Source organism: Bombus vancouverensis, chromosome 5, assembly GCF_051014615.1.
Source record: "Bombus vancouverensis nearcticus chromosome 5, iyBomVanc1_principal, whole genome shotgun sequence".
Classification (NCBI taxonomy): domain Eukaryota; kingdom Metazoa; phylum Arthropoda; class Insecta; order Hymenoptera; family Apidae; genus Bombus; species Bombus vancouverensis.
The window spans coordinates 7,384,649-7,411,186 of record NC_134915.1 but is presented as its reverse complement, the minus strand read 5'-3'; the positions used below and the strand labels follow the sequence as shown (position 1 = coordinate 7,411,186).

General features: G+C 32.9%; 1 protein-coding gene across 8 annotated transcripts in view; it reads left to right on the top strand.

Annotated features, from left to right (window-relative positions):
• The window catches only part of LOC117159676 (putative G-protein coupled receptor CG31760), a 66,124-nt gene extending 44,373 nt beyond the window's left edge, over positions 1-21,751 (top strand). For 3 of the 8 annotated variants that reach the window (XM_076618977.1, XM_033339736.2, XM_076618973.1), the window contains 14 exons: positions 3,245-3,479; positions 12,652-12,786; positions 13,431-13,581; positions 13,861-14,005; positions 14,088-14,220; positions 14,451-14,604; positions 14,691-14,800; positions 15,698-15,912; positions 16,096-16,234; positions 16,315-16,420; positions 16,550-16,693; positions 19,047-19,229; positions 19,337-19,714; positions 19,860-21,751. In XM_076618977.1, the coding sequence (XP_076475092.1) occupies positions 3,245-3,479; positions 12,652-12,786; positions 13,431-13,581; positions 13,861-14,005; positions 14,088-14,220; positions 14,451-14,604; positions 14,691-14,800; positions 15,698-15,912; positions 16,096-16,234; positions 16,315-16,420; positions 16,550-16,693; positions 19,047-19,229; positions 19,337-19,693 (2,207 nt within the window). In that variant the 3' untranslated portion in view covers positions 19,694-19,714; positions 19,860-21,751. The remainder of the gene's footprint in view (positions 1-3,244; positions 3,480-12,651; positions 12,787-13,430; positions 13,582-13,860; positions 14,006-14,087; positions 14,221-14,450; positions 14,605-14,690; positions 14,801-15,697; positions 15,913-16,095; positions 16,235-16,314; positions 16,421-16,549; positions 16,694-19,046; positions 19,230-19,336; positions 19,715-19,859) is intronic. The other 5 variants (XM_076618974.1, XM_033339738.2, XM_033339737.2 and 2 more) reach the window with 5 other exon arrangements.
• The last annotated feature ends 4,787 nt before the right edge of the window (positions 21,752-26,538 follow it).

Sequence of the window (26,538 nt, the reverse complement as noted above, 5' to 3'; positions counted from 1 at the left end):
TGGTGATAAACCAAAATTTCTGATTTTCCGGTGAAATCAAAATAGAATAAGTTATATGATTGTAACGATCATACAGCGAATTGATTATTTTATGTAAAAACATAGTGACCATAATGCAAACAATTTATTACAGTCACTTAAAACTCAACCTATCGCCAATAACGTCCTGGAGTCGTTACTCACCGACAATCTCAGGATCAGCTAAATCATTTAAGTCAAATAAACAATAATCGTTGTAAAATTGTCAATTTTAATGGCATAAGAAGAATGTAAAATGTCATGGACTCATAGAATATTCAATACATTCTCTGTTCTGTTATTTTGGTAAAACTTATCACGACTAGATATTTTCTCTATAATTTACACTTTGTGAGAAAAACATTGAAAGAAGTATTATTAACAAACATAATCGGCCAATGAATAAAATAAATTATGTTGCAACAGATTATCTTTCAAATATTCGTTAACCTTTCAACTGTGCGTGTATTTTGAAGAAGTATATAATATTGTAAAAATTGTACCGATGCCAATTATAACGAACAAACTTATCGAGCGGAAGACTGTCAGAGTCTTAAATAGCAGATAACACACCGTTTCCTGACTATCCTCCAACATAAATGAAGACAATAAACAGCTGGCATTTCGTATCTAAAGTATTAAAACAATTCCCAAAGAATACATCTTTTATGCCACTTTAACCACTCGCGCAGACAGTGACGGCTACAGTAAAATTCCATTTATCGCAACTCCATTTAGTGGAATGAAATTTGAAATTTTAATTAATATCCGATCAAATGAACTCCTATCGATTCAACTCACTTATCTGAACACGAACCCTTACTATATGTATCTGAATTCCCGATCGATTCAGACAAATGGAGTTTTATCATAACATTTCACAATAGATTTACAAGTACCTTACGCGTTGTTACGACACGCGTTCGATTTTTTCGTGATATTTCAGCCTTGGAAGTATTTGCATGCAAGGTAATATCTAATCTATCCTTTGGAACAATAACCCTGAAGATGTTAAGGCGAAGAAATTGTAATAAGAGTACGTACATGTTGAATAGTGATAAACAATTTACCGATAAATAGTTGATACACTAGAAGACACGTACACAACGAGCTTTTCATATTACTAGTTAACTATGATTTGTTAAATCGAAAGAAATTTCCTACGTCTCCATTCATGTGCAAAAATTTAACTAACTCGGCCAGGAATTAGTGATTGACAATCTTTGTGTTGCTGTCTCAAAAGAGAGTTACTAATTAGAATGTCTGATATCTAATCGCCTGTAGCGCGTTTTCACTTGTGAAGGGGTAGAGACGATGCTCGTATTTATGCGAGTTGAACGCGAGCAACGATGCGGAATATCCTCTAGGTCTGACACTTCTATCATTGTACTGTTACAACCGGATATATGCTTCGAAAATTCTTGCATTACGTCTCTATTGCTATTTGTAGACGAAAGAAGCGCATATCCCATACAAATATTTAATCCTTCCCCTTAAGACGAACTCAACGCTTTACGCGTTGAGCTTGAACCGAAAATTGTTCTTCAAAAGTAGCAATTTTTTAAATTAACTCGTAAATAGCATAATATAAACGAAGTGCTAATACGTATGTGCTGTTGAAACAAATAGAACGTCATAGCGATGTTTTAGTTAAATCGTAAATCTCGTAAGAAGCACCAAAAGCGAATTCACGATAGTCCCGCTTACATCCAACAATCAATGTGATAACTATACTGATATACTTGTTTATTTTGTACAAGTTCTAGTGCATCATTATAGAAAATTTTGCAGAAACCTTAAAATAGTATAAGTTTTGAGTTCATTTCTTCGAATAAATGTCTTTAAATTAGTTTAAATAATATTATATTAGATTGTTAATAATATAGATTAAATATTAGTCGTCGAGTCTCTACTTTTGATGCTGCGTCGCTTATCCAAAAATTTGTGAAATACTTAGATTCTTAAATTTGGAAAAATTGTTTTACAGGTGCGTGTTACATATTTGTATAGATTATATATAAAAGAATAAAAACATTTTTCATTTAATATTCTAGAGCCTTTAGGATGTAACTTTCTTGACATGAAATAGCTATAATACTTAATGAATAATATTTGCACGTGTAATATTTCTCAGTATTATGAAACAAACTCTGAGAAACCAAGGGAACTAAATAATAAAAATTCCTTCTTTTATTTTATAACGCATGAAACATCATTCTTTAAAATTTCTTCTCGTACATAAGAATTAGAAGGAAAAAGGACATAATGGTTTGACATTTCAAAATATGGGAACACTTTCTTGTCGTTATTGAATTTTGAATCGGCAATCTACGAGAGAAGCGTAAAATCGATTTGCCCAATAAACCGAGCACGATGACGGGCCGCATTGTCAACAGTTCAATTTGTACGGAGCCTGGTATATCAGCACCTAATCGAATTCCATCGGCTGAAATGGTAACGAGAATATGCATACCATCGAAATACATCGACTACCCTCTATATGGCTGGACTGATTTTAACCCTGGACATGGATTAATTTTAAAACGAATCCATAAAGTTTTTAATAAATCCACAGCTACAGTTACAAAAATACACTTTCTCGAAATTTTATAGATTTATTCTTCGTAGTTAAATTCTGTAACGATATTATTCGTGTCTCTGTCGCAATTCTACTTACGATCGAATCGAATAACAATCGTTTCAATGACAATAGAATTAAAAAGCCCTGCTCGGACTATATGAACACAGAGATATTTTTTATAATACTTGTTTTTATTCTGTTCGTGTAACAAAGCTAGAAGCTAATATTATTATCATTCTCTTCTATATTTTTTGAAAGAAATCCGTAATTACACGTTTGTCGCATAATCTTAAAGTTTATCACATCATTGATATTTCAATTAAAGGAATTCTTAAGGCGAAGAAGTTACGAGGAATAAATTACATAACGTGCTGTGTCCATTTTCTTTTCTTTTTTTATGAACGAAGGAATTTTGGATACTTGAAGGTCAACTTCGCTTTATGTCATACTTAAGGATTTGTTAAACGGTTATTTACATTTTTCGAAAGCATTCGAAAGTAGCTTGCATAAAATGTATCACAATTAATACGTTGGTTCCTCTAAACCAAACTATTGCACAAATAACGTAGAAGTTAATGGCTTATAGCAATTCAAGCAATCGATATATACCTGACTTTCCTATCTTATAATTCGTGGTGATATCAGTGCTTTTAGATGTGTTAGCAAAATCATTGCTGATGTCAGTGAACGACGCCGTAGAAACGAGGGTGATCGCACTAAATACGTCCACGGGTGCGGTGATTAGCGCAGTCTGGTTGGAAAGAAGCCCAGGAAGCGTCGGAGAACCGTTCAAGGTCGAGAGTCACGGACTTCAGCCAGGATCTATACCGGATCCAAATTTGCCATGGTTTGAAAACGCGGGAGCCACCACAGAACTGAGGTTCGATTTGCCTACTGTACGAATTTCAAATCCTCACGCACTTCGATAAAAATGCATGTTTTGCATGTATCAATTACGCTATCATTGCTTCTATATTTCCAATCGTTTATGAAATTTTCGATTCTTTTAGATCGAAACCACTCGGAGAAATTTAGACAATTTTGAACAGTATAGTCAGTGTACGATTAGTTTCTCCTAGCGTTTATACCTTTCACCACTTATACCCTTAAATGTATCAAAATAAATCGATTCCATGACTTTTACAAAGCAACGACAATTAAAATACGTTGTTTCAAATAAAATATCGCTTATTTATAACGATCATACATTTTTTATACATTTGGAAAGAATACGCTTCCTAGCCCGCAATCGTGTTCAGAATATCACAATTATAAAAATCTCAGATCGCGAAATAAAGCTTCAATACGTATATAATATGTACATACGTTGTGCATAGGGTTTTTTTTATCGAGGAACAAACTTTGATCAACAATGGATATAGGCGTGGCAAATGAAACAGAACAGATATAGAAATATGATATTATGAAATTGCTAAAATACCCTATCCGAAAGATTTTGATCTCTTGTTTTTTACAATGGCTATAATTTGTCGCTTTATACGAATATTACGACATGATAAATTTGATATATTTTATTTCGCAGATGATTACAAATATTCTTCAGTTATGTCTTTTGCACTGATAATAGCAGTTCAGCAATGAGAACACTTTAATTCAGAAATAAAGTTTCACAGATGTGTAATGCATTTCTCACTTACGACTTTGAATAATCCTACGTTGTTCGAACATTTGAACTTGTTCACACGAGCTTCCAAGTTTGCTCGATAAATTTCCAATCGAGTTAATTTTCCAAGATTGAACTGCTAAGCTTAAAAGTTTTTCTTTTTTATATTATGAGTATTTCTCAATCACTTTTATTAAAGCATATCGTTGAAATGGCTAACATTCTCGTCGTTTTTCTTTCTGCGTGTTATACAACCTGAACTGGTACCCAGCAACTGGATAACCAGGTCGTCGTATAATAGGAGTCCACCTATTTTTCCCCACCACCTATGATTTTTTATTCAACTATAATAGGAGTTCATGTTTGCTCATGACACATTTGCTCTTAAATACATAATAATATTGCAAACTTGTATCGAAGCGTGAGAATGTGTCATATAATGCGCGACCCTTACTGTTTACTATTTTATTGTTAGACGTTCATATAATATAAATGGATAGCGGCAGCGGTTCAGATAATAGCTCAGATAAAGTTGAGTGAATAGGGAGCTAGTAAAATTTCATTCATATTTATTTTATGTCAAATAAAATTTATATAAATGGAATTCCATCGTAGAAAATCTTGGCCTAAAATGTTCTTTATATCAAATTATTTGTAATTCCAGAAATGACCACGATTGAACTTTTCAAATAGAGAAGGTTCGTCACGATAACAAGAACATTTTCATTGAACCTGAAGATTGGAAGAGTAGTACTTTCACGAATGAGTTGAAGTTCAATTGTTTCGAAAATTAAGGGGAAGATATATACAGTTGGTAGAAGAACCGACGTATTAGAAAGTAAAACACGGTGTGAAAGAAGCTGGTGAAGTCAGTTTAATAAGTTCGCTAAGATTAAGGAAACCGTGTATGATTTAATATACGGAATTATTTCAGATAATATTTTACTGCATATATAGGAAGACTGACGACAAAAGATTGCGTCTTTCAACATAGTAACGATAATAATTATGGATATAAATATGATTATCTGCTAACAATTTTATACACTTATGCGTTTTAAACTCGATGTTAGTTTTATTTCAGATTTAAATAAGATTGAGAGCATATGCTTTGTTTTAAGATTAATAGATGATTAGTCATGCTGTTGTCAATGCACAGAATACGGCTACAGAATATTAATAATAATTTTCGAAATAAAATATGTCAAATTTATGTCATAAGATAAAGTACAGATTTCTGCTATGAAATGAAGTGGATCGAAATTTTCGAACAATACAATTTAACAACCTCGTAAGTAAGTGGAAATAATATTTTTTGTTTGACATTTGTATTGGCATATCTTCTTCGGGTTTCGACAATGTTTTTAGTAGAATACTGCGCTTTGTTCCAATTTGCAGACATGAAACTGACGGTTAACCTAAACCGAGTTTCAGGTCTGCCCTGAAGAAATAAACTGAAATGTACATGAAACGTCGAAACACAGGGCGACATGCTACAGTGTATTAAAAACACAATCGAAACCCGAAGAATCACAAATATGTAATTTGATAAACGTGAAAGTTTAAAATCTAGAATAATATTCCTTTCTTTTTCTTTTCTTTTTTGGTAATATTTAATAATATCTACTATTTATTTTAGAAACCGTTTTCAAGAAACGTAAAATGAGAAATTCATATAACTGGAAACTTTTGCTCGACACTGTACCTCTCAGTTTCATCTCCAGTCGAGAAATTTACTCTCAAACTCTGTCATAAAATTGTTGTCATAAAACTGTGTTCTAAAAATCTCCATTGAAATGTAAATTCTTCACTCTGCTTTCTCTATATACCGCTTCTTTCATTGATTTTTTCATCACTCGAAACTTAATATGAAAAACTGACAGAATATGTACAAAAGACTGCGTACATTTTTCCACAACTTTCTATTTGTAATTCGATAATTTGTAACAAAATTAAGGGAAAGTAATCGTATAACGGGAACTCAATATTAGAAATATTAATTCAATTGTTTATTTATACTAATTTATTTTAACTAAACGTTATTTCCTCTAACAACATGTTTTTTATGTTTCATTATTTAAAATAAATTCTGCTATATAGTGTGCCCGGTTTATCTCGAACCGCTCAAATATTTCGAAAAACATGAATCACACGAAAGAATATTTCAGACTAAAATTGCACTATATCGACAGCGATATACGTATCTACTACACTCTTGTGTATTTGACCTTGTGATCACCTTGAAATCTCCTGTGAAAGACTATTGAGATTATAATAGTATAATAGTAATATTTGAAACCAATCCGAAAATCTATATGGAGGTTACAAGATATTTATTATAAACATGCTATTTGTGAAAAATTAATATACAACATAAATTGTATACTGTCTAAATATACAATTAATGCTAAAAATAGCTATATTGTAGGTTATAAATATAGTGAATAATTCACTGTAATGAAATACTTTGGTGACTCTCTACCTCCTCCTCTCTCTTTCTCTCCCTCTCTCTCTCTCTCTTTTGCGAGATGTACAAATAATAAATACATATTTTATAACTTCTATATAATTTTCCAGATCTGTTTTAAATTTTACTAGTATATATAATCACATGTCTTGTTACAATGCCAATGAATTTTCAAAATATTTTGTATCATATAGATCATATTTTAGAAATGTTCGAATATTTTCCTGAGCCACTGTATATCGAAATAATATTGTCATTCTCGTTCCTCCTTGTAACAACCAGGTCCGTTTCGTTATTGGTATAAAATGTTTCTAGCGATCAATATCTGAACGATGAATTAAGCATCGTTTTTTTCTATGACACTAACATTTATATTCTTCTTGTTCCTAAACGTAATAATAATTATTCATAATTAAACATAATAATCGCAAACAAGATGTTAATGGAACGTTAGTGTATCAAAATATTGTAGGTGTAGGAAATTTTGTAAAGCATAACATAAATTCTTTCTTATTTATCAATTTTAAATATGATGATTTTTAAATAACAAATTATGACGTAAATTATAGGTAATTCTATTGTTCGAAGGTATACAGTTTTTTCAGAAAAGAACCGATTGTAACTGAAAATGAATATTTTTCCTCTCTTTTGAGTAAATATTACAGCCGATTATTGGGATGAGTTTACTCTTCTTTAATTATTGTTCATGTTGTTCGTATAAAAATTTGTCTGATGTTATTAAGTCGAACAGATGCGATCTGACTTTACGCGATGCTTATTTATTAGATATTAAGTATTCGTCGAAAACATTATTTAAAAATAATGTATTCACATTTGCACATAGCTTTTTAAGAAGCATCAACCTGCACGCACGCACACGCACAAGCACAAAACATTTTTGTTTTGCACTTCGCCCTTCATACTTGATTTTCGTTACCTCTTCTCGGTAAAGTAACCGATTTTAACATATAAGAACGGATAAAAAGATGGTTATAAATGGCGAACAGTATTGCCAACGCAATATTGTTACATACATCGTGTTTTGGTTGTAAAATTTAGACAAGAAACAGGTATACATATGCAATATGTTTTAACTTGGAAACAGTTCTACCGAGAAGAAAATAAGCATTTCATAGGCGCTCCACGATCATTCATCATCCTTCATCATCTTGTACGAGCGTCAAGTCATAGAAACTCGATACGCAACAATGAGATACGTTTTAAAAAATTTTATGTCTTTTCAAAGTGATTATCGCAATGCTTATCCAAATCATATATTGTCTGAATGTTTCAAAGTTCGTGATTTTACAATTTACATACATGGAGTATATCGAGTTAAATTATAAAAATATTCTATCGAATTATTATGAAGCATAAGTAAAATACATCTATAGCCACGATAAGATTATAAATAAGAGCATAAAATATGCATGAAAGAAACTTTATAAAAAATCAATCATTTATGTTTGTTAAGACTCGAAGTTACGTGAAAAACTATAAATTGAACATTTCGTGGAAGTTCCTTCGTTATTTACTACGACAAATCCATTGACAGTTACCCTGCTATTCTCGATTCTGTTAGTAAATTGATTTAAGCAATGATTTAAATAAATTTATTGAATATATACTAAAAAAATATAATATTTTCCCAATAGTATTAAACGATTAACACCGTGTACCATCTCTTATATTACTACATAAATTTGATAAAAGAAACATTTTTTATAATATTTTCAATGTACGAGAAATATATTTCAAGTTATATAAACTCTAATTTCTTTTGATAAAATATATACTACCGGTAGCCGACAAAATGTTTAGATTAAAATTAAATCTAGTTACAGAAATAAATAAAACACTTTCTTCTATAAGTATCATGCAACTTTGTTCGAATTTCTATACACACGATAGCAAAAAAGGAAACGAAATACTACATCGTACAATTAAAATGTTTTTATGGAATAAATAGCTCATTAACCCCTTGGCATCGAATCGTATTAAATGGTAAATCGTTATATATTTGCATGAAAAACACATTTAGCTGCAAGAGGTTAAGCTTTTATCCTCTTTACGTCTACGATTAGTAGTTTCGTCTAATTTACTATTAGATATTCTCTAGATTTATAAATCTTTTATATAATGCATATATGTTGACTTTATTTTGAATTGAATTATGAAAAATATTTTTTTTTATAGTGCAAAATTTATATCTACACATCTTTAATTAAATAGTAATCTATTTATCTTTTTCTTTTAAAGCGGTGTAAAATACTTTTTATACTATTTCTTTCTTTTTCGTGCTAATCATAATAATCGAGTTTTCGTACAACTTTTCATATATTTTGTCACTGAACTTTCTTGTCGTATTATTTCGCAACACCTGTAGCAAGTTTTTAGACAAATTTTTTAATTTATTTTTATGTGAACTATAACATGTCTCTCATCAAGATCAATTAATGACCTTATTGCTTTATTACTTCCTTTTAATCTCTTAATTGTAAATAAGGCTTTCAGTTTTGTTTTGCCGTTTTATTTATAACTTCTGTTCACAACATCTGTACCTCTTCGAGTGCAATTTCCTTTGCTCGCGAATGAAAGACCACAAAATTCTGATTCTGTTTATTTCTAATGATCTTTCATTTCACTAAAAATATCTTCAATGTAATACAGTATAAAAAGAATAATGCGAATTCACTGAATAATAATATGTATAAATGATAGTGAAATAAATAATATATAAATTATAATTTTTAGGAAGCGATTGAATTGCGAATTTTATTATTACACGATGTTGGTCTTACGATACGAATAATGCAAATAACATGAATATAGTTAAACAAATAACTTTAATACGTTATATTTATACTATTCGACGTGTTACGAGATCTGTCAATTGACACTTCTGCTGCGTCCTACTTCGTTCTTTACACATTAAGTAACAATTTTACTTTTTCTTTTATTTCGTTCATTGCGTGTTACAGATATCGTGTGCATTGTATTCAAGGGTCTTTATTTTGAAGGGGAACATAAACTCTAAAACAGAACTCTACGATAATCAATACGCTATCGGTATATCGTTAAAGGCTTTTTATTACACACACCCATGTACGGCGCCGTGGTATTAATAGCTTGTATCGTAAAACTAACCGTCGAATATAATAAAACAAAGCAATTGTTGCAAATACACTTATGAAAAATGTGTAAATACATGTACAGTTTCCTTTTTCCTGATGATCAATTACGAAGAATTTTATGTAATTTAGTTACTAATTAAACGATTACTAATGAAACGGATTTTATCTTGAGAAAAACATTAAAACCGACAAGACTGTAAAAGTTGTTTATCGCAGGTTACACGTATAAAACTTATACAGGTATACATTTTCAGTCTTCTCTTAGGCTATGCGGGTCCAATTTCTTCTTCTTATAATAACGAAAATGCTGTACCTGATGCAATCGTGTCTTCAAATTCGCGTCGTCTTCGTAAACGATAAATTGTCGCTGGTGCGCGCATAACCGTAACGAGTGTAATTTTACGCACAAACAATGCTTCTACGTGGCATATAGAACATCGATAACTTCGAAATTTCGCAAAGAAGTAGCCTTAAAGATATATGAAGCAATCATAACGCATAACTAGAATAAACTAACGTCGCCTATATGACTTTACCTTTATCGCGTACCCGGCGAATCTTTTCGAGCAATTAGAGCGACGCTTTCCGAGATGATTACTATTCTCTTAAAAGCACATTTTGGTCGAACTTGTCGTTCTTAGGACGAGAGACTAGGAGCTGCGATGAGGATCAGGAAACAGTGTACGAACCATTCTTTACACACGTGAGACATACATATGTATAGGTATGGGACACAGTGTGTCAATCTCGTGCAACCCGTACTTTCTCGCTTGTCTTGCAAAGATCAATTACCGTGGAAATACACGCGGTAGTTCCTATTTATAGAGGACTTCCTGTAGAAGGCACTTCCAATTTACTATCGTTTACGAACTTTACATGACAAAGCTATTCGCCTGCGAAAATGCTCGACAGTAATTACGGCAAGCGTTCCGTACACGCGAATATCGCCAATACGAAATAAAACAACGGGAATTCGAGGAATTCGATTAAAAAATGAAATACTTCTGAACAATACTGAACAATAAAATTGTTTATAGGCTTGCAACGAGGCATTCTTTCATCAGCTTCTGCATTCCAGTTCCATGACCACAAATTTTCGTAATCGTATGAAGGTACTAGCGAACGATGAAGTTAATGGATTAGTATATAATATACGCCACTGTATGTGCACAGATTTGTTTCCAGATTATCTCGTAGAAAAGTCACTGGACTATTCCCTGAATTATTATTATAAAGTCGTAGACGATTAACTTATCAAAATCCCAGTTTGGAAATAACACGAACGGTAACATCTAGTTGATTTTGAAAAATTGATACGTAATACGTATGCACAAATCCACGGAGAAAAATATACTCGCAACGCGGATATAACGCTGTGTTTTTTTAAAAGCAGCACTTAGGTACGATATTTTATATGATAAGCACAATACTCATTCGGTGGAATTCTTTATAGATATTTTTGTATTCTCTATAAATATTGAAAATATTGGAACCATTATGCTGTTGAATGTGAGTATTTCTTTTACCAATTCGAAAAATTCTTTTCGCTCAAATTTTGTTAATGCTTTCTATTGGAAAGATCAAGAAAAGATTTTATGTACGTACACGTTACTTTACACGAAGCTACGGTAAAAGATTATAGAAAACGAATAACAAACGAAGGGAATAATTTTTTTGATTTAGCTGCTGGACTTTCGTGTGTAGGAAACTAAAGAAAAAAGTATGCAAAAATATATTACTATAGGATCTTTTTATTTATTTGGAAATATTAGAAATTAGGAGTTCCAATTTCTATCCTATATAATAAGTTTATTGATCGATAGATCTATTTACAATGGACTAAATAGGAAACGATGGTTTAACGTGAACTAAAATAGTAATGTGCTATAACTAAGGCAACTAAATAATTAATTCACAATTCGCATTTAATAGTTTACAACTCATAACAACTCGGCAACTCAACTCTCGACTCCTAACAACTCGACTCCTCACCATTCGACTCTCAACTCACGACTATCTCAACTCGACTCTTAACTCACGACTACTCCACTCGACTCTCAACTCACGACTACTCCACTCGACTGTCCAGGTTACGACCACACGGTAAAACTACTAGGCCCTTTTGGCCTAACGGCACTTAGGCCTTCTCGCAATATTGTTTATGGTTCACCCGATGTATCCACGATACTACATTACAATTAACACGTGTGATTAAACTGATAAGAATCGATCACTGATTGACTGGGATTAAGCAAAATGAACTTCGTGGAATGATAAATTCAACTTTTTCATGTTCTCGGTCCTATACCTTTTAACAGGACAAGCAATCTTTTGAAATGGACTATCAATACCTAGTAACGTCATTCGTTAACAATTAATTTATGCCATAACTACAAGTCTGTTACGTCCGTGTTTTATATTCAGTTCCTTAATTATTTAATAAAATTTCGAGCAATGTAATATACGTTTATATAAAATTATTTTCCTGTTTACGCTTATAGAACGTGTTGGTAAAGGCTGACAGGAAAAAACTGTAACACCTTGTATATGTTGTTGTATAAGTTCGTTTATTTTACTTTCAAATTATTACAGTTCAAGTACTTGCATACGCTTGGTTGCAATGGAATATTGATACATTCAGACAATTATTTCGAGATTAGGCCGCAATTTAATGTTCGTATATACCGGATGACCGTGAAGTGCCAAGACTACGGGATGAAGGAAAGAATAAGATGTATATACAATAATGGGGTCGTTGCACAAAATACGTGTGCGTAAAAAGATCGAAGTTTCTATGGCGGTTTGTGGCGTTTGCGTGTTATCCCAGGTCACCGAAATTCATGCAGTCACCGGCGATTGAATCCTACAGGGGTTGGTGGACCATCCCGTATTTCTCCTGCAAAAGTCATCGCTGGTTGATTTCGTACAGTGTTAACATACGGCCACCAGACGCTCGTCATGGGTTCGTATCCAGTCATTTATCTTAACTTTTAATTCTTCACGTTAATAATTTAGATTTTTATCAAACTTCGTTTCATTATTCGCAATTAAATTGAACTCTGTCGTTCGATTAAAAATCGTATTAATTTCTAACGATTACGTGCGAATGTAGTATTATTTTTTTAATTATCGTTATTAAAATCGAATCCTGTTTATTTCGAGTTGAAGTTGTATACTTCATTACATTTACGTCGCAAAATTAATTGTAATTAATTAATTCATTCTATCTGATTTCAAGTACATTTTTAGACAATTAAAACTTGCGGTCGACATCGGTGTTACCGCTACGTAACAGTGTTAGTACGTCTGTTTTTTAAAACTTATTTTAAACCAACATAAATATAACGTTGTTCATAAATAATTGCAACTTCATTGATCGTACATTTGTACAGCGACTAACAACTAACAAGAGTATGAGTTATACCGTAAGGAAGATAGTATAAATACATTGCATGTATGATTTAATGTCATTAATATTCTATTGAAAATGCTCGATAAGAAAATTATCTTCGATCGACAGCCCTTCAGACTGACCTTTAATCCTCTTTACTCAATAAGTGGATCAGCTATGTTGATAAATATTAATGAGATTATATCTTGTTTAAGGATTCGAGAATTTTTAAGCGTAGATATCGATATCAGTGGGCTAGAAGTAAATCAATGTGATGCATCGTCGTTAAATAATGAGAACGAAGTTCTAAGTAATCAAATAGCATCTTTTAAAGGCACGCACAAATGTCATACCGACACGACACAGGTAAGTCTCCCCTACATCTAATTAGCGTCTCTTAGAACTCTCTGCGTCTAGCTACTGTTACAAGGCATTCCCCGTTTCATTTATTGTCTTTATCCGTTATCGTGATTCATTCTCTGAATATAAACATTATCATGCAGTCGGAGACGTTACAACGGAAATTTTCGAAGTGCTTAATAGATATCGCATTATCAGAATAGCATCGAAGCTTTTTTAAGGTTGTGGTTTAAGTCGCTCGAGTTTAAAGCTTTCGTTGCGACTGATGCCTCGTATGGTTTACAGTGTGAGTATCAGAGTCCAAATAATCGTATAAATGAAAACGGTGTCGGTGCTGGTTGGGCGAAAGGTGCATATGTATGCAAATGTCGGAAAGGTTATTACAGCACGAGCCAACATCAATCCGTTTTTGATGGAATTCTCGTCGAAGGTTAGTAGATAATTTGACTCTCGTCTACGAGAAACGCGTTATCATCGAAACTTGTAGCTCAGCTAAACCATTGATTTTATAGCTGCTTGGAAGGAAATGCAAGAGAACATAAGCGACGCGTACGTAACGGTGTTCCGCTGCTTACGTTGTGCACCAGGATGTGCTAAGTGCAAGGGACCCGAACCCTGTTTAGCCACCTACAACTGGCCCTTCCGGTATGAACGTAACCGTAAACTTCTATTTGTCGTTCGATTATCTGTCTCAAACATTTTGTAATTATCAACTTAATCGATCTTATTCTCGGATACATAGGTACATTGAAATATGAAAATGATACACATTCTCGAAATGGCACATTTTCAGACTAAGTAAATGAATTTTACGATTCTTCCAGATGTTTGTTTATCAGATAATAACATGTTTGCACGTGTGTATGTGTTTTCAGAATCTCTCTTCTATCGTTCTCTATTTTCTGTGTGTTTGGTACCATCATCCTAGTGGTCTATATGTATCAACACCGTAAGCTCAAAGTGTTCAAGGTCGCTTCGCCGATATTTTTGTCTATTACGCTTTTGGGTTGTGCTATTATGTATCTCGAAGTACGCATACATTTTCTCGTAAATGCATAAACGTATCTAACGCATCGCTCGTATGTAATATTTTTCATATTTTTTCGTGTATTTAGATGGCCGCAATATTTCCCGTTTTGGACATGTATTCTTGTATCGCCACGAAATGGACGAGACATCTCGGCTTTTGCATTTCATACACTGCATTGCTGATGAAAACTTGGAGGTAAGACGTACGAACTTCGAAATATTTTCAACCTTATCCACATAATAACACGTTCATGCAGCTATACTGTATACATATTACGAGAGATATTCAAACTAATTGTATGTTTAATCTATAATCTACGTAGAATAATCCATAATAGTACAAGACTAATTTTTCTCGAAGCGCAGTGTCTTTATTCGCCAAAATAAAATATTATTTTGATAAGATCAAAAACTGTTTTCATGAAGACAATAGAAAGATGACAACTGCTTTAGAGGATAGAATTAACGTGCCTTCGTTGAGAAATCTGTCGATTTCATAAGCCATGTTCGGAACCATTATCAGATTTTATTAGAATTATTATTATTATTAGAATAACATTATTATTCATCTTTTTCGCGAACTTCAAACAGAGAACGTTAAGTATTATTTTTGACTAATAAAACGAAGAGACTGGAATTTAAAATCCATACGTGACAATCGAGAAGTAGAAGGAGAAAAGAGTAATAAAAGATAATTAATACGCAAAAATATTATGTATAATTATCAGACACTAAACAATATGGAAGTAGCAAAAAGAAACGATACCGTTTCACTCCTTTTAAAAACAGAATCAATCTCCTTATCATTTTGTGAATGTTAATTTAATTCAAATTTATTTCCTGTTTGCCTTTTGTTTCTTTCCTCGAGTGTTTTACAGAGGCTTGATGCCTTGATTATACGAACACAAATATAAAAACTTTCTCAGAAAACAAGTAAATTTTTTTAATTCAATGGACATTTTATTATAGTTGTATAGCGTCATTATCTGTTTTATTTCTATGTACATTACCTTCATTGCAAGATGTCGTAATCAGCTACTATGATTATGTGTCATTACCGTGTATGTATAAAACAAAGTGTCCTTTTTCATAGAGTGTCTCTCACATATCGCGTGAAAAGCGCGCATAAGGTGAAGCTTACGGACAAGCAGCTGCTGCAGTGGATGGTCCCGATATTGTTAGTAATGTTAATTTATCTTGGCACGTGGACACTCAGCGCACCGCCGTATGCCGAAGTGATAGCTGACAATTATGGTCTGAAATTCTACCAATGTTCTTTCAACTGGTGGGACCATAGTTTAGCAATTGGTAATAACAAATGTTGAAGCACGTTATTGATAAAACATATTGTAACGACCTTCGAGACAGCTCGCTGGTCGCTTGTTTTAGGTTTGAATGATAAATATCTAGTATTCGTCAAAAACTTCTGCTGTTGTATCAAATAGAAATATATCGCTAAACGTCACCTACTAAATGAAATTTTCCTTTCAGGAGAAATTCTGTTCCTCGCGTGGGGTATTAAAGTGTGTTACAACGTTCGCAATGCAGAGAGTCTCTTCAACGAGGCCCGTTTAATAAGCTACGCTATTTACAATATAGCAGCTGTGAATATAACCATGATCGCTATTCAGTATGACTTTCCATCTTTTTACTATTACCTGTCCGATGTTACTGTAATTTAAAATTGAAATTCTACGACGTCTTTTGCAGTCTTTTCATTTTCCCTCATGCTGGCCCGGATATCAAATATTTGTTAGGCTTCTTGCGTACACAGCTGTCTACTTCTGTCACCATATTTCTTGTATTTGCGCCCAAGGTAATCCAATTATTCTTTCGCTGTCTCGCTTTCCCTCCTATGCGGTAAAATAGTAAAATTCAGCTTTTTAAACGATTAAATAATCGTCGTTTAATTCGATCATAAATTTATAATCTTATATAACTATAGGTGATCCGAGTTTTACGAGGCCAAGGAGATCAATGGGATAGCCGTGCTAGAGCCCGCGGTGTTACGGCCAGTTTCTCTTTAAATGGGATCGGCTTAGTACCCGAAGAAGCGACAGATTTACACCAAGAGAACGAGGAATTGAAGGTATATTGTTCTGTTTCAATAAACACACAGTGATATGTGCAAAGGAAAGAACATAATTTTAGAAAATGAGTTTATGCTTAATATGGTATGAGTAATTTTGAGTATAAGAATTGCTAGAATTCGTAGTCGTATCGATTTTAAACTTTCTTTTATCGCCATTGTACCATAGATCGATGAATTGGTCACAGAATACGTTACACGTCTAATTAAACAAATATATGTAATCCGATTTGAAAAATGAATGGTGGGCATTAGATCACGAATATACATATGTAGTAACTCTACCTAATCTACAGAGTGTTCCACATAAAGTGTTAATGACGTTTTTCCAGAAACCGTAGCAGATATCGGCTAATTTTTTTTCTTAATTTTAATGGTACAAGAAGACTGATTATGTGAGGGACAAATGATTTTTCTGAAATGATCACTAGGAAGGCAAGAGCAGCGCTCTTATTTTTTTAAATGAAATTTACGTAAACTGTTCGTTTGGATAGCTCTTGTGAAACTAAATAACATTTATTTGAACCATATTTCGTTATTCTGTGTAATTAAAGAGTTATGACGAAGGGATATTTGAAGGGAAACTACGTGGAGGCGTCGAAGGGTAATTAAAATAGACTTATTCTAAAGGAAAATTTCATTAAGCGTTTAAAATCGTAGTGCTTCGACGCCTCCGCGTAGTTCGTCTTTAAATATTTCTTTCGTCATAATTCTTTAACTATGCGGAATAAATGATTCAAGCAAAATTCAGATGTTCTAGATGAACGGAAATCAATGTGGTATTACATTAAGAAAACTCTTCGAGTAATCAGTTCTCTCGTACTATAATTAAAAAAAAAAAAAATGAATAGATACCTGCTGTGGTTTCCGAGAAGACGGCTTGTAACATTTTTTCTGAACACCCTATATAATAAGACATTCCACGAAACAAAGTAAACACTACGTGCAACATTCTGTTTAATAGTGAATAGCTTGGGAGGTAATTACACGAAAAAGATGAATATTAATGAATATTCCTCGCCTTTGGGTAATCCTTTCCAATTCTTGAATATTCCGATTGTTTTGCTACAGTTGCCTCGATATCGAGATATTTTCTGTATAAATGTTCTACCTCTATGTGCATTCTTTTTGCACTGACAATACAGCAACAAAATACCAATCTGTCCCGTGACTTTGAAAAATAATTCGCTTTTATGACAGAGAAACTTTTTGATATTTGTCTACCGCTGACACTGTGAATTCAAAATGCAGTTATTACAGTCCAAAGTAACACAATTTCTGCGTTTCTTCAGATTGTATTGCAATATAATAAAAATATATATACAGGGTGGTTGGTAACTGGTGGTACAAGCGAAAAGGGGGTGATTCTACGCGAAAAAAGAAGTCGAAAATATAGAATAAAAAATTTTTTTTCTTTTTTTTTTTAATTTTTCCATCGAGACAACGATCTACAGTGAGATCCGTGATAACGAGACGTGATAAAGTGCACGCGTACCGAGCGAAAATTCAAAGTCGATTTTCTCGAAAACAAAGCCTCAAACGAAAAATTTTTATTCTATATTTTCGACTTCTTTTTTCGCGTAGAATCACCCCCTTTCCGCTTGTACCACCAGTTACCAACCACCCTGTATATCTTAATATATGGATCGTTTATTTTGGAAGTGGTGCAAGTCCGTTTGCAGCCCGTAAATATACATTATTTTAGTTAAATTTATCTAAAAGAAATTTATATAATCAAATTACATATTGACAAATTAGTAGAAACATTGCCAGACTTGATATAATTAATTTATATTTTTGAATTGACTAATATGCTGATCTTTTATTTTCTCGAAAAAACAAAAAAAGGTACTTTCAAAATAAACGTATATAATATTAGGATGTCCGAAAAACGTGTGCTTTACAACAGTACACCTTCATACAAACGTGAAACCAAGTCTGTAAAATGTCGCAGTGTTTATCTCAACAGAACAAAATGGATCGTACGTAATTCGACAAAATAATATAAAACAAAAAACGTTATGCGTCTATTATTTCCTCATAAAACAAAAGAAACTTTTCGGAAAACCTAATAAAACACGATATAAAACTATTATTACATTATACACATACAGGGTGTCGCAAAATATATTGGGAATATATGTACACTTTATGGTCGATTGTAGGCGCCGAAACGATGAAAACAGTTTGTATTCTTAGTTAAAAACGATTAAGTTATAGACAATACTATCTTACGCCACCTGAATAATAGTGTCAATGAATTATTATGCTGATGAACCTTTCTCTCTGTTTCGCTCACACCACTTCGTGTTACGTCGCGGACAATGATTATCATCGATTATGTATGCTGCAGGAAGAAATACAGAAATTGGCAGCGCAGATCGAATTTATGAAAATCGTGCACATGGAGATGTACAATCGCCACATAAAACCGAAAGCAGGCGGATATTTTACTACTCATGGGCCCGGTCATAGTCATCCGTCCTCGGCGCAGAGTCCCATCGCCAAAAGTTCGACGGCCAGTTTCATATTGAAAGTATGTACCTAACTCGTCTTATTCGTTCTGGGCACGCGTGCCTCTTCGATGTATAGAGATTAGATACAGAGAACATATTGAAAAATACAGTCAAGTAAATTATTGAGCAGACGGCCGTGGAGCGAGGGGCGAGTGCGGCCGCGGCTGCCGCGGTCGAAGATTCCACTTTCCCTTCAGGAAGCTTGCATCGGGCACGTCGGATGGAAATTCTCAGAGAACGCAAAGCTGAGAGGGAGAGAGAACGGGAGAAAGAGCGTGAGAAGGAGAGAGAAAAGGAGAAGGAAAAATATAAGGAGAAGGAAAAGGAAAGAGAGAAAGAAAGAGAAAAAGAGAAGGAAGAAGAAGCGAAAGGGAAAGAGGCGGAAATGGAGAAAGGGAAGAACAAAGAGAAACAAGCAGAGAAAGAGAATGAAAAGCAAGACAGGAAACAAGAAGGAAATGTTGAAACCAGCGGACAGGTTTGACTAGTACTAAATAGCGAAGAGGTAAGATTCGTTCGTTTATGTTTATAATAGTTTTATTATCATTTAACGATACGCTGAATACGCTGTTGTAAATGATCCGCAAAATTATAATCTTTCGATGTTAACATATGCTAGATTGCTGACGTAATATTATGCTTTTTTATAGATCAATTATCAATGACCCTAAGCAAAGAAGAAGTTTTTATGCTTGTTTAACTTAAAGCGATATAAGTTATAATGCATATTTGAAAGCAAACTTATCAAATTTTTGCCCTTGCCCTAATTGCAGAAACTATCGGTCTTCTACTTTAGGATTTCTGTAAAGTTATCGGCCACGAACGTGTTAGAAGAATAATCTCCTCGCGGAGGTTAAAACTGCGTTAATACACACACCAAGAAAAAAAAAAGAGAAACGTGTTAAGTATTCGGTATTAATGCTATTTTCATCTACAATGCGTTGTTTTTGAATTCAAAATAATATATAGAGTAATAAACATTCCCTCGAAGAATTGAAAATTCCCCCTTATAAAGTAATAAACAAATATATCCAGCGAATGAGTTATCACTACCATTTTACATTTTTTATTACGTATTACCTTAAGTCTGTTTATTATGTATTTTAAACAAGTATCCAATGAAGAGCATACGCTGAAGAATTTTTCGAAAGTTCTCGGATTAAAGAGTACATATAAAATCGATATTTAAAGACGTATTGAGAATAGCCTAAACCCCGATTTAAAAAAACACAATGGCTCTGGTAAATGAATCATTATGATAACTAGACCGCGGACTTTTCTCCATTTATGGGAAATTGAAAAGTGGAAAAATGCAAAAGATGCACATAGCATGTAAATGTGTAGCGCGGATAAGCAAAGCTTATCATCTATTATAACGTTTAACAAGGAAAACAAATTTCCGCTTAGGTTCCATTGCTTTATTTGCATAAATATCCGCAGTCTGATAGTAACTACACGTATGTAGAATATAGAGTAAAAGTTAGAGTTAAGTATAAAAATGAAGAAATAATGATTATAGTCGGTATATAGTGTATGTATAGTATAATACCATTAAAAGGGAAAATGTGTTCCAATCCATCGCCTGCATCTTTTGCTTCTTTTGTTCCTTTATTATTAAAATTTTAATATCTAATTACTATCCGTAGATATGGTTATGACAAATGCGAAGCATTAAGAAGAATAGAAAGACGAAAACAGAATATGACCGAGGGAATGAAAAGCGAAAGAAAAAGGGGAAACTTAAATGGTACCCTTTAACGGACATAAGGCGTTCATGGTTTGTATAAATCAAAGAACTGTGTAATCAATAAATAGTGAATACTAAATCCGTATAACGTGTATAACGTGTCATTTGCTTGTGGTGGCAATGTCTCCTTGTTAGCTTTATTGTAAATTATGTACATTACCACCAAATGACACCTCGTTGTACGTAAAACAAGAAGCATACTATGTATAATGGTGAGGGGAAGTATTGTTAACAATATAGTTATACAAGATTTTTATTAATTTCGTTACTAACCGATGAACGTAACGAAATTCTCATTATTCAAATAACTATGATCGCGACTGTAGTAATATTACTCCTAGGTAAATATTATCCTGAGATACCTGTGAAGTAGAAGAACGAAAACTGTATTTCTTGTTACCAAAACGATCACCTTTGTGATTCATATTAACAAAATCGTAAGTTGTGTAGATTTACCCGATTAGCTCACGAACAGTTTAACAATCGGTTATTTTACACCGTAACGTTACATTTACGTCTAACGTTAGTTACCTTGTTTTAGAATAATATATGGTTTCTTAAAAAGGCAGTTAGGAGAATGAACAGAAAGGAAAGGGTCGTTCAATATAATTGTAATGTTTAATGTGACAGAATGTATCGATATGTGTTACTTCCGTAGCTAGAACAACAAACGGCGGCAGATATAGAAACTTTGTAATAACCATTCGACAATTATTTTTAGTTTACGTCTACAAAGCGGTCGAGTATGTGTTCCTCTGTGAAAATAAAGAGAAATAAGCGGGAACGCTTTTAAAAGATTCGATTTCTTACAAAAAGGAGAAGTAATCTCTCTCTTGAGTTACAAATATCACATACATATACGTAACTCTAATCGTAGTTTTAATTTTCCACACTGTTACCTGTGTATGTGAGAGACGCACACGAGTTTATGTCAACAAATACAATCATATCATAATTCATACCGAGTAAAAAAAATTGAAATTATCAATTGTTCGCTTTAATCCATAGCGTTATCTAAACATTCACTCGATATAAATTTCTAAAGCATAACAGCTATTGCAAGTTATAGTAATATACAGATAAGAAAATAAAAAGAAGCGTAAATAGTGTTTACATACATACATACGTACATATTTCGGACAACTCAAAAACAGGTATATTGACACGTTTACTTCTTTATAACTACACGCGAGTAAGATAATTGTACGTCAAACGTTTACTTTTCGTGTCACGAATTAAAATTAAGAGAATTTTCATAACGTACCAAAGTTACGAAATCTTCGAAATAAATTTGAAAGTATGAATTGCACATGATGAATCGACGAATTGCAAATGTCCAGGTGTAAAATTCACGTTGTTTAAAAGGAAGCAATATTACCAGCCGAAAGATTAATTATTCGAACGCAAATTAGCAGAGGCTGTAAATGATATTATCGGCGAATTTGTCGATATATCGATAATATTCACACACTCGTGAGCGTGTACGTTTATGTGCGTATACATGAGTATGTGTATGCATGCGTTCGTGTGTTCATGTTGAGAGCGTGAAAATTGCCTCGAGCGTACAAACGCACATTCCAGGTTAACGAAACCCTTCACTTTTATAAGAACGATGCGTTCCAACTAAATTGAAAATTACGATAATCGCGATTATTCGCATCGATTACGATTTTCTAATTCCACTTTTGTTTCATTCTAGTTACGATATCACATACTATTCGTACACTGTACAAGGACTGTGCGAATAATAATCGACTCGCCTCATAAGGTTATCCTATTAGACATAAATCGCGAGAAATGCAAGAGGCGTATGATAGTTGAAAGTAAATACAGAATAAAAACATCGTTGTATCGCACAAAGTATCGATAAGTATGGAGCACATAAAGCATTTTATTATATGATTGGGGTGTAAAATTCACTTGAAGATATGTCAAAAGATATATGCATTTTATACGACAATAAGATTTAAAATTTAAGGCATGTTCTTGTTACTAGTAACACACAAGCAGCTCGCAATTTCTAATTACTCGAACGATTTCTGTTTCATACATATGATTTCGATTCTGATCATTAAAAAATCTGAATACTACTAAAGTGCGCATTTCATAGCTGTCCCTGTACGTGGCAATCTCGTACTTTGAACTGTGCACCTGCTGTTACAAACAAATATAATCGAAATGCGATTTAATTTACGATACATAGATTTTATGCATTTCAATTATTTTGATGATTTAATTAATTGACTAACGATTAATTGATTTCACGAATTCTATTGCATGTTATTTATTATGAAAAGACGAAGAGATCACGGTATAAAATATGCAATGTTAGTACTATTATTAGTAATATTCAATGGAACTGCCACGTACAGGAATTGATGGTCAAATTACAATTGTACGTCAGCAGCACATTAACGTGTTGCAACGTTATTTGCAAGAGCCTGCCCAGCTTATAATCATATGTATAAATAAAACAAGTAATGGAAAGAATGGTTGTATTATAAGTCAACTTAAACAATGATTGATTTCTTTGGAAAATTTCAGTTCTCGCGATAGGCATTATTGCGTTATATAGTTGATAACCGATAAATATCAGTGTTTATGTCTAAGATATTTATCGTACACGTAACCATTAATGAACTTGTATGTTTGCTTGCCTGTTCGAATGACACGCATAAAGCATTATAACCAAGACGTTTTTATTGCAGCCTTAACGTGTGTAATATACACAGAGCGGGCAAATTTGTTTTCTATTTTCCTTTGGCGAATTCTAATTTACGTGAAATCCAAACTTCATAAAATGTATGTAATTCTAAAAAAAGAGAGTTTTGTTATTTTGGAGATTACCATGTTCCGCATATCTACGTAAATATCTCGTCATTTTGACAAATTCTATTCGACCGTATTACATGAGATTTTATATTCAATTTCGTGTTTTATCAATTTTCTAAACTTCTCGTTTCCATCAAATATTCGCATCTTCGAAAATCTTCTCTTTCATATGTGATTGAAGTATGCCGATTTTTTAATCATTGGACGTTTCGTGTGTTAAAACCTAATATATATTACATTAATTTGTCGAAGGAAAATAGCTTTGAGGATAATAACGCCAATGCAAGGCAGCTTTACCAATCGATCGATTTCGATGATAAAGATGCGCGAAGTTGCGAAGAATGGAAAGCAGGAGAAGCTAATACTAGGGATCGTCCAGATCGAATTTGTCTCGAGAAACAGAAATAGCCTGTCACATACGTTTGTGTGTACAAGTGAAATGGACGTAGTCTAATAGTAAAACGGTGTTAACTGAAAATAGCTGGTAACTTGTTATCGCTTAAGAGATTTAGAATAACTTTAAAGTTAAAGGATCGAATTGGTTGAGTCGATGAAAAGATACGAGTAAAAAATAAATGATCGTTCCGAAATTGTTGTATAACGTATTAAAATTTTCATTTATTCAATTATATTAGTAAAAAGTACTCATCGAATCATTAAAACATGGAACGTTTCAATAACAATAGGAACAACATATTTCGAAAGTACGAGCTTTATGAATTGCAATTTCCGCAATTTCCGCAACACGAACTAAGTGTTATTATTTATTTTAATAATATTTTAATAATATAATTTTGTGCGGGACTGTGTCATGGCAAGATGTCAAAATTATGTATACACTATTGCGGATAATTTTCATCGGTTCCACCTTGGAGAATGTAGTATGGATGTATAATAGATAATATTCAGAGGATAATAATAAGGACAAAATGATCGCGATAATAAAATTTAGCTAAGCGTAATGTGACGTAAATAATGTCTGCAGAAAATTTATAATCGTCTTTTTTTTTCTTTTTACTGAAGAGGAGCGTTTTCCGGAAACGTCGCGCGTTTCCTCTTCGACGCAGGTACATGAATGCAACCAATAGAATAAGAAATAGGGTGAAAGAAAGGAAGACAAAGAGTATTATGCTTTCGATGTCGTCGTTGTAACTTAATGTAAGGCTAGTTAAAGAAAGAAAGAAAACCACTTTAAAGTAAATCGATGTTAGAAAAATGCTAATTCACTAAGATTGCGTTCGCCGATTGAACATTATAGCTGCGATATCTCTCGAGGCCGATCTCGAACTTAGACGATTCATCGTCATAACACTGTTTTTCTCTTTTTCGTTTGTTGCATCAGATATAAAGACATTAATATGCAGTTTGACACTATGTAACCATCGTAAATCGTGGCAGAGAGAAGGTATATGATTATGCTAAACGGAAAGATATCCGTAATTTTCCCACCCGATCCTTGAAAAAGTCTGTGTATAAACGAGAAAACGTATTTGTAAAAATATATTGTATGTCCGGGAATATAATGATACTTGCGAGTAACAAGAAGAATAATGCTCTTTTGATGCTAGTTTCTACCTAATTTCCAACCACGTCAAATATCCCACGTTCTTTTTTCCATATAATAGTATCGGAATATTCCACGAGTAATAATGGAAGGAAAATATCCCATAAATAAGGATTCATTAATTTATGATTTATTAAAAAGTTATAAGCAGAACTATAAAATAACACTGGATTAGTTTTTCGTTCTATAGAGTATTTTCGTGTATTGCCCGTTACTAAATTTTATTATTAAATAGGATTCACATCTGTAACAAATTGAATCCATCACGATACGAATTTCCTTTAATTTCAGCGAATGCATTACGAATATTTTATCTTAATTCTTGTTGGATACGCGTTTGCTCCACGAATTAAAATCCGATAACGTGGTATCTGATAATCTAGGCATCGAAAAGTCTGATGACCTTAACCTGCTCGTTGTTGAGATTAGTTTCACTATTATATCCCTATTATATCACTATTATATCAACCCAGAAATTATTTTCTTGTCATTTCGTGTTTTTGTTATAGCTTTCAGTAATAAAGTATTTATGAGCCTGTGTTTATAGAACATCTTCCGTCTTATTTTTATTCATAGGGTATGCTAATACTTTACCCCTATCTATTTATACATTTATAGTTCTTCGAAGAGAATTTACTAAAGTTACGCTCGTATTACGTTTACACGTCGCATAAAATATAATTATCTATAATAAATATATTATATATTAAATATGTATAGCCTGCATACACTATAGTTTTGGGAGTGTGTCAGTGTAACAAAATGTTCAGTTTCTTATTTAAAAAGTGTAGTGTGACATGAGTGCATCTAATCAGACGAATTAAGAAATATTCCTACAAAAATGATTTCAGCGATTTCTCTAATTGTTCTTATTTACAGTATGTTGTTATGTACAGTAAGAGGATCTTGCTGCAACGGATCATGACAAATTCCATTTATTTTCAGTTTCAAGTCGATCGCAACATACGCAGTTACAGAACACGCAACATATTTGATATGAAGATTTCTTACTAATTAATATAAATTACAACATATTGCATTTAGCTAAAAAGAAATTTCTAACTTTCATCTGTTCTGCCCTCTACAAATATTCGTATTTTCCATGTAGGTACACACATGTATATGTGAAACTAATTTAAAGAGACAACGAAGAATATTAACATATAGCTGCAAGTGAATACAAATA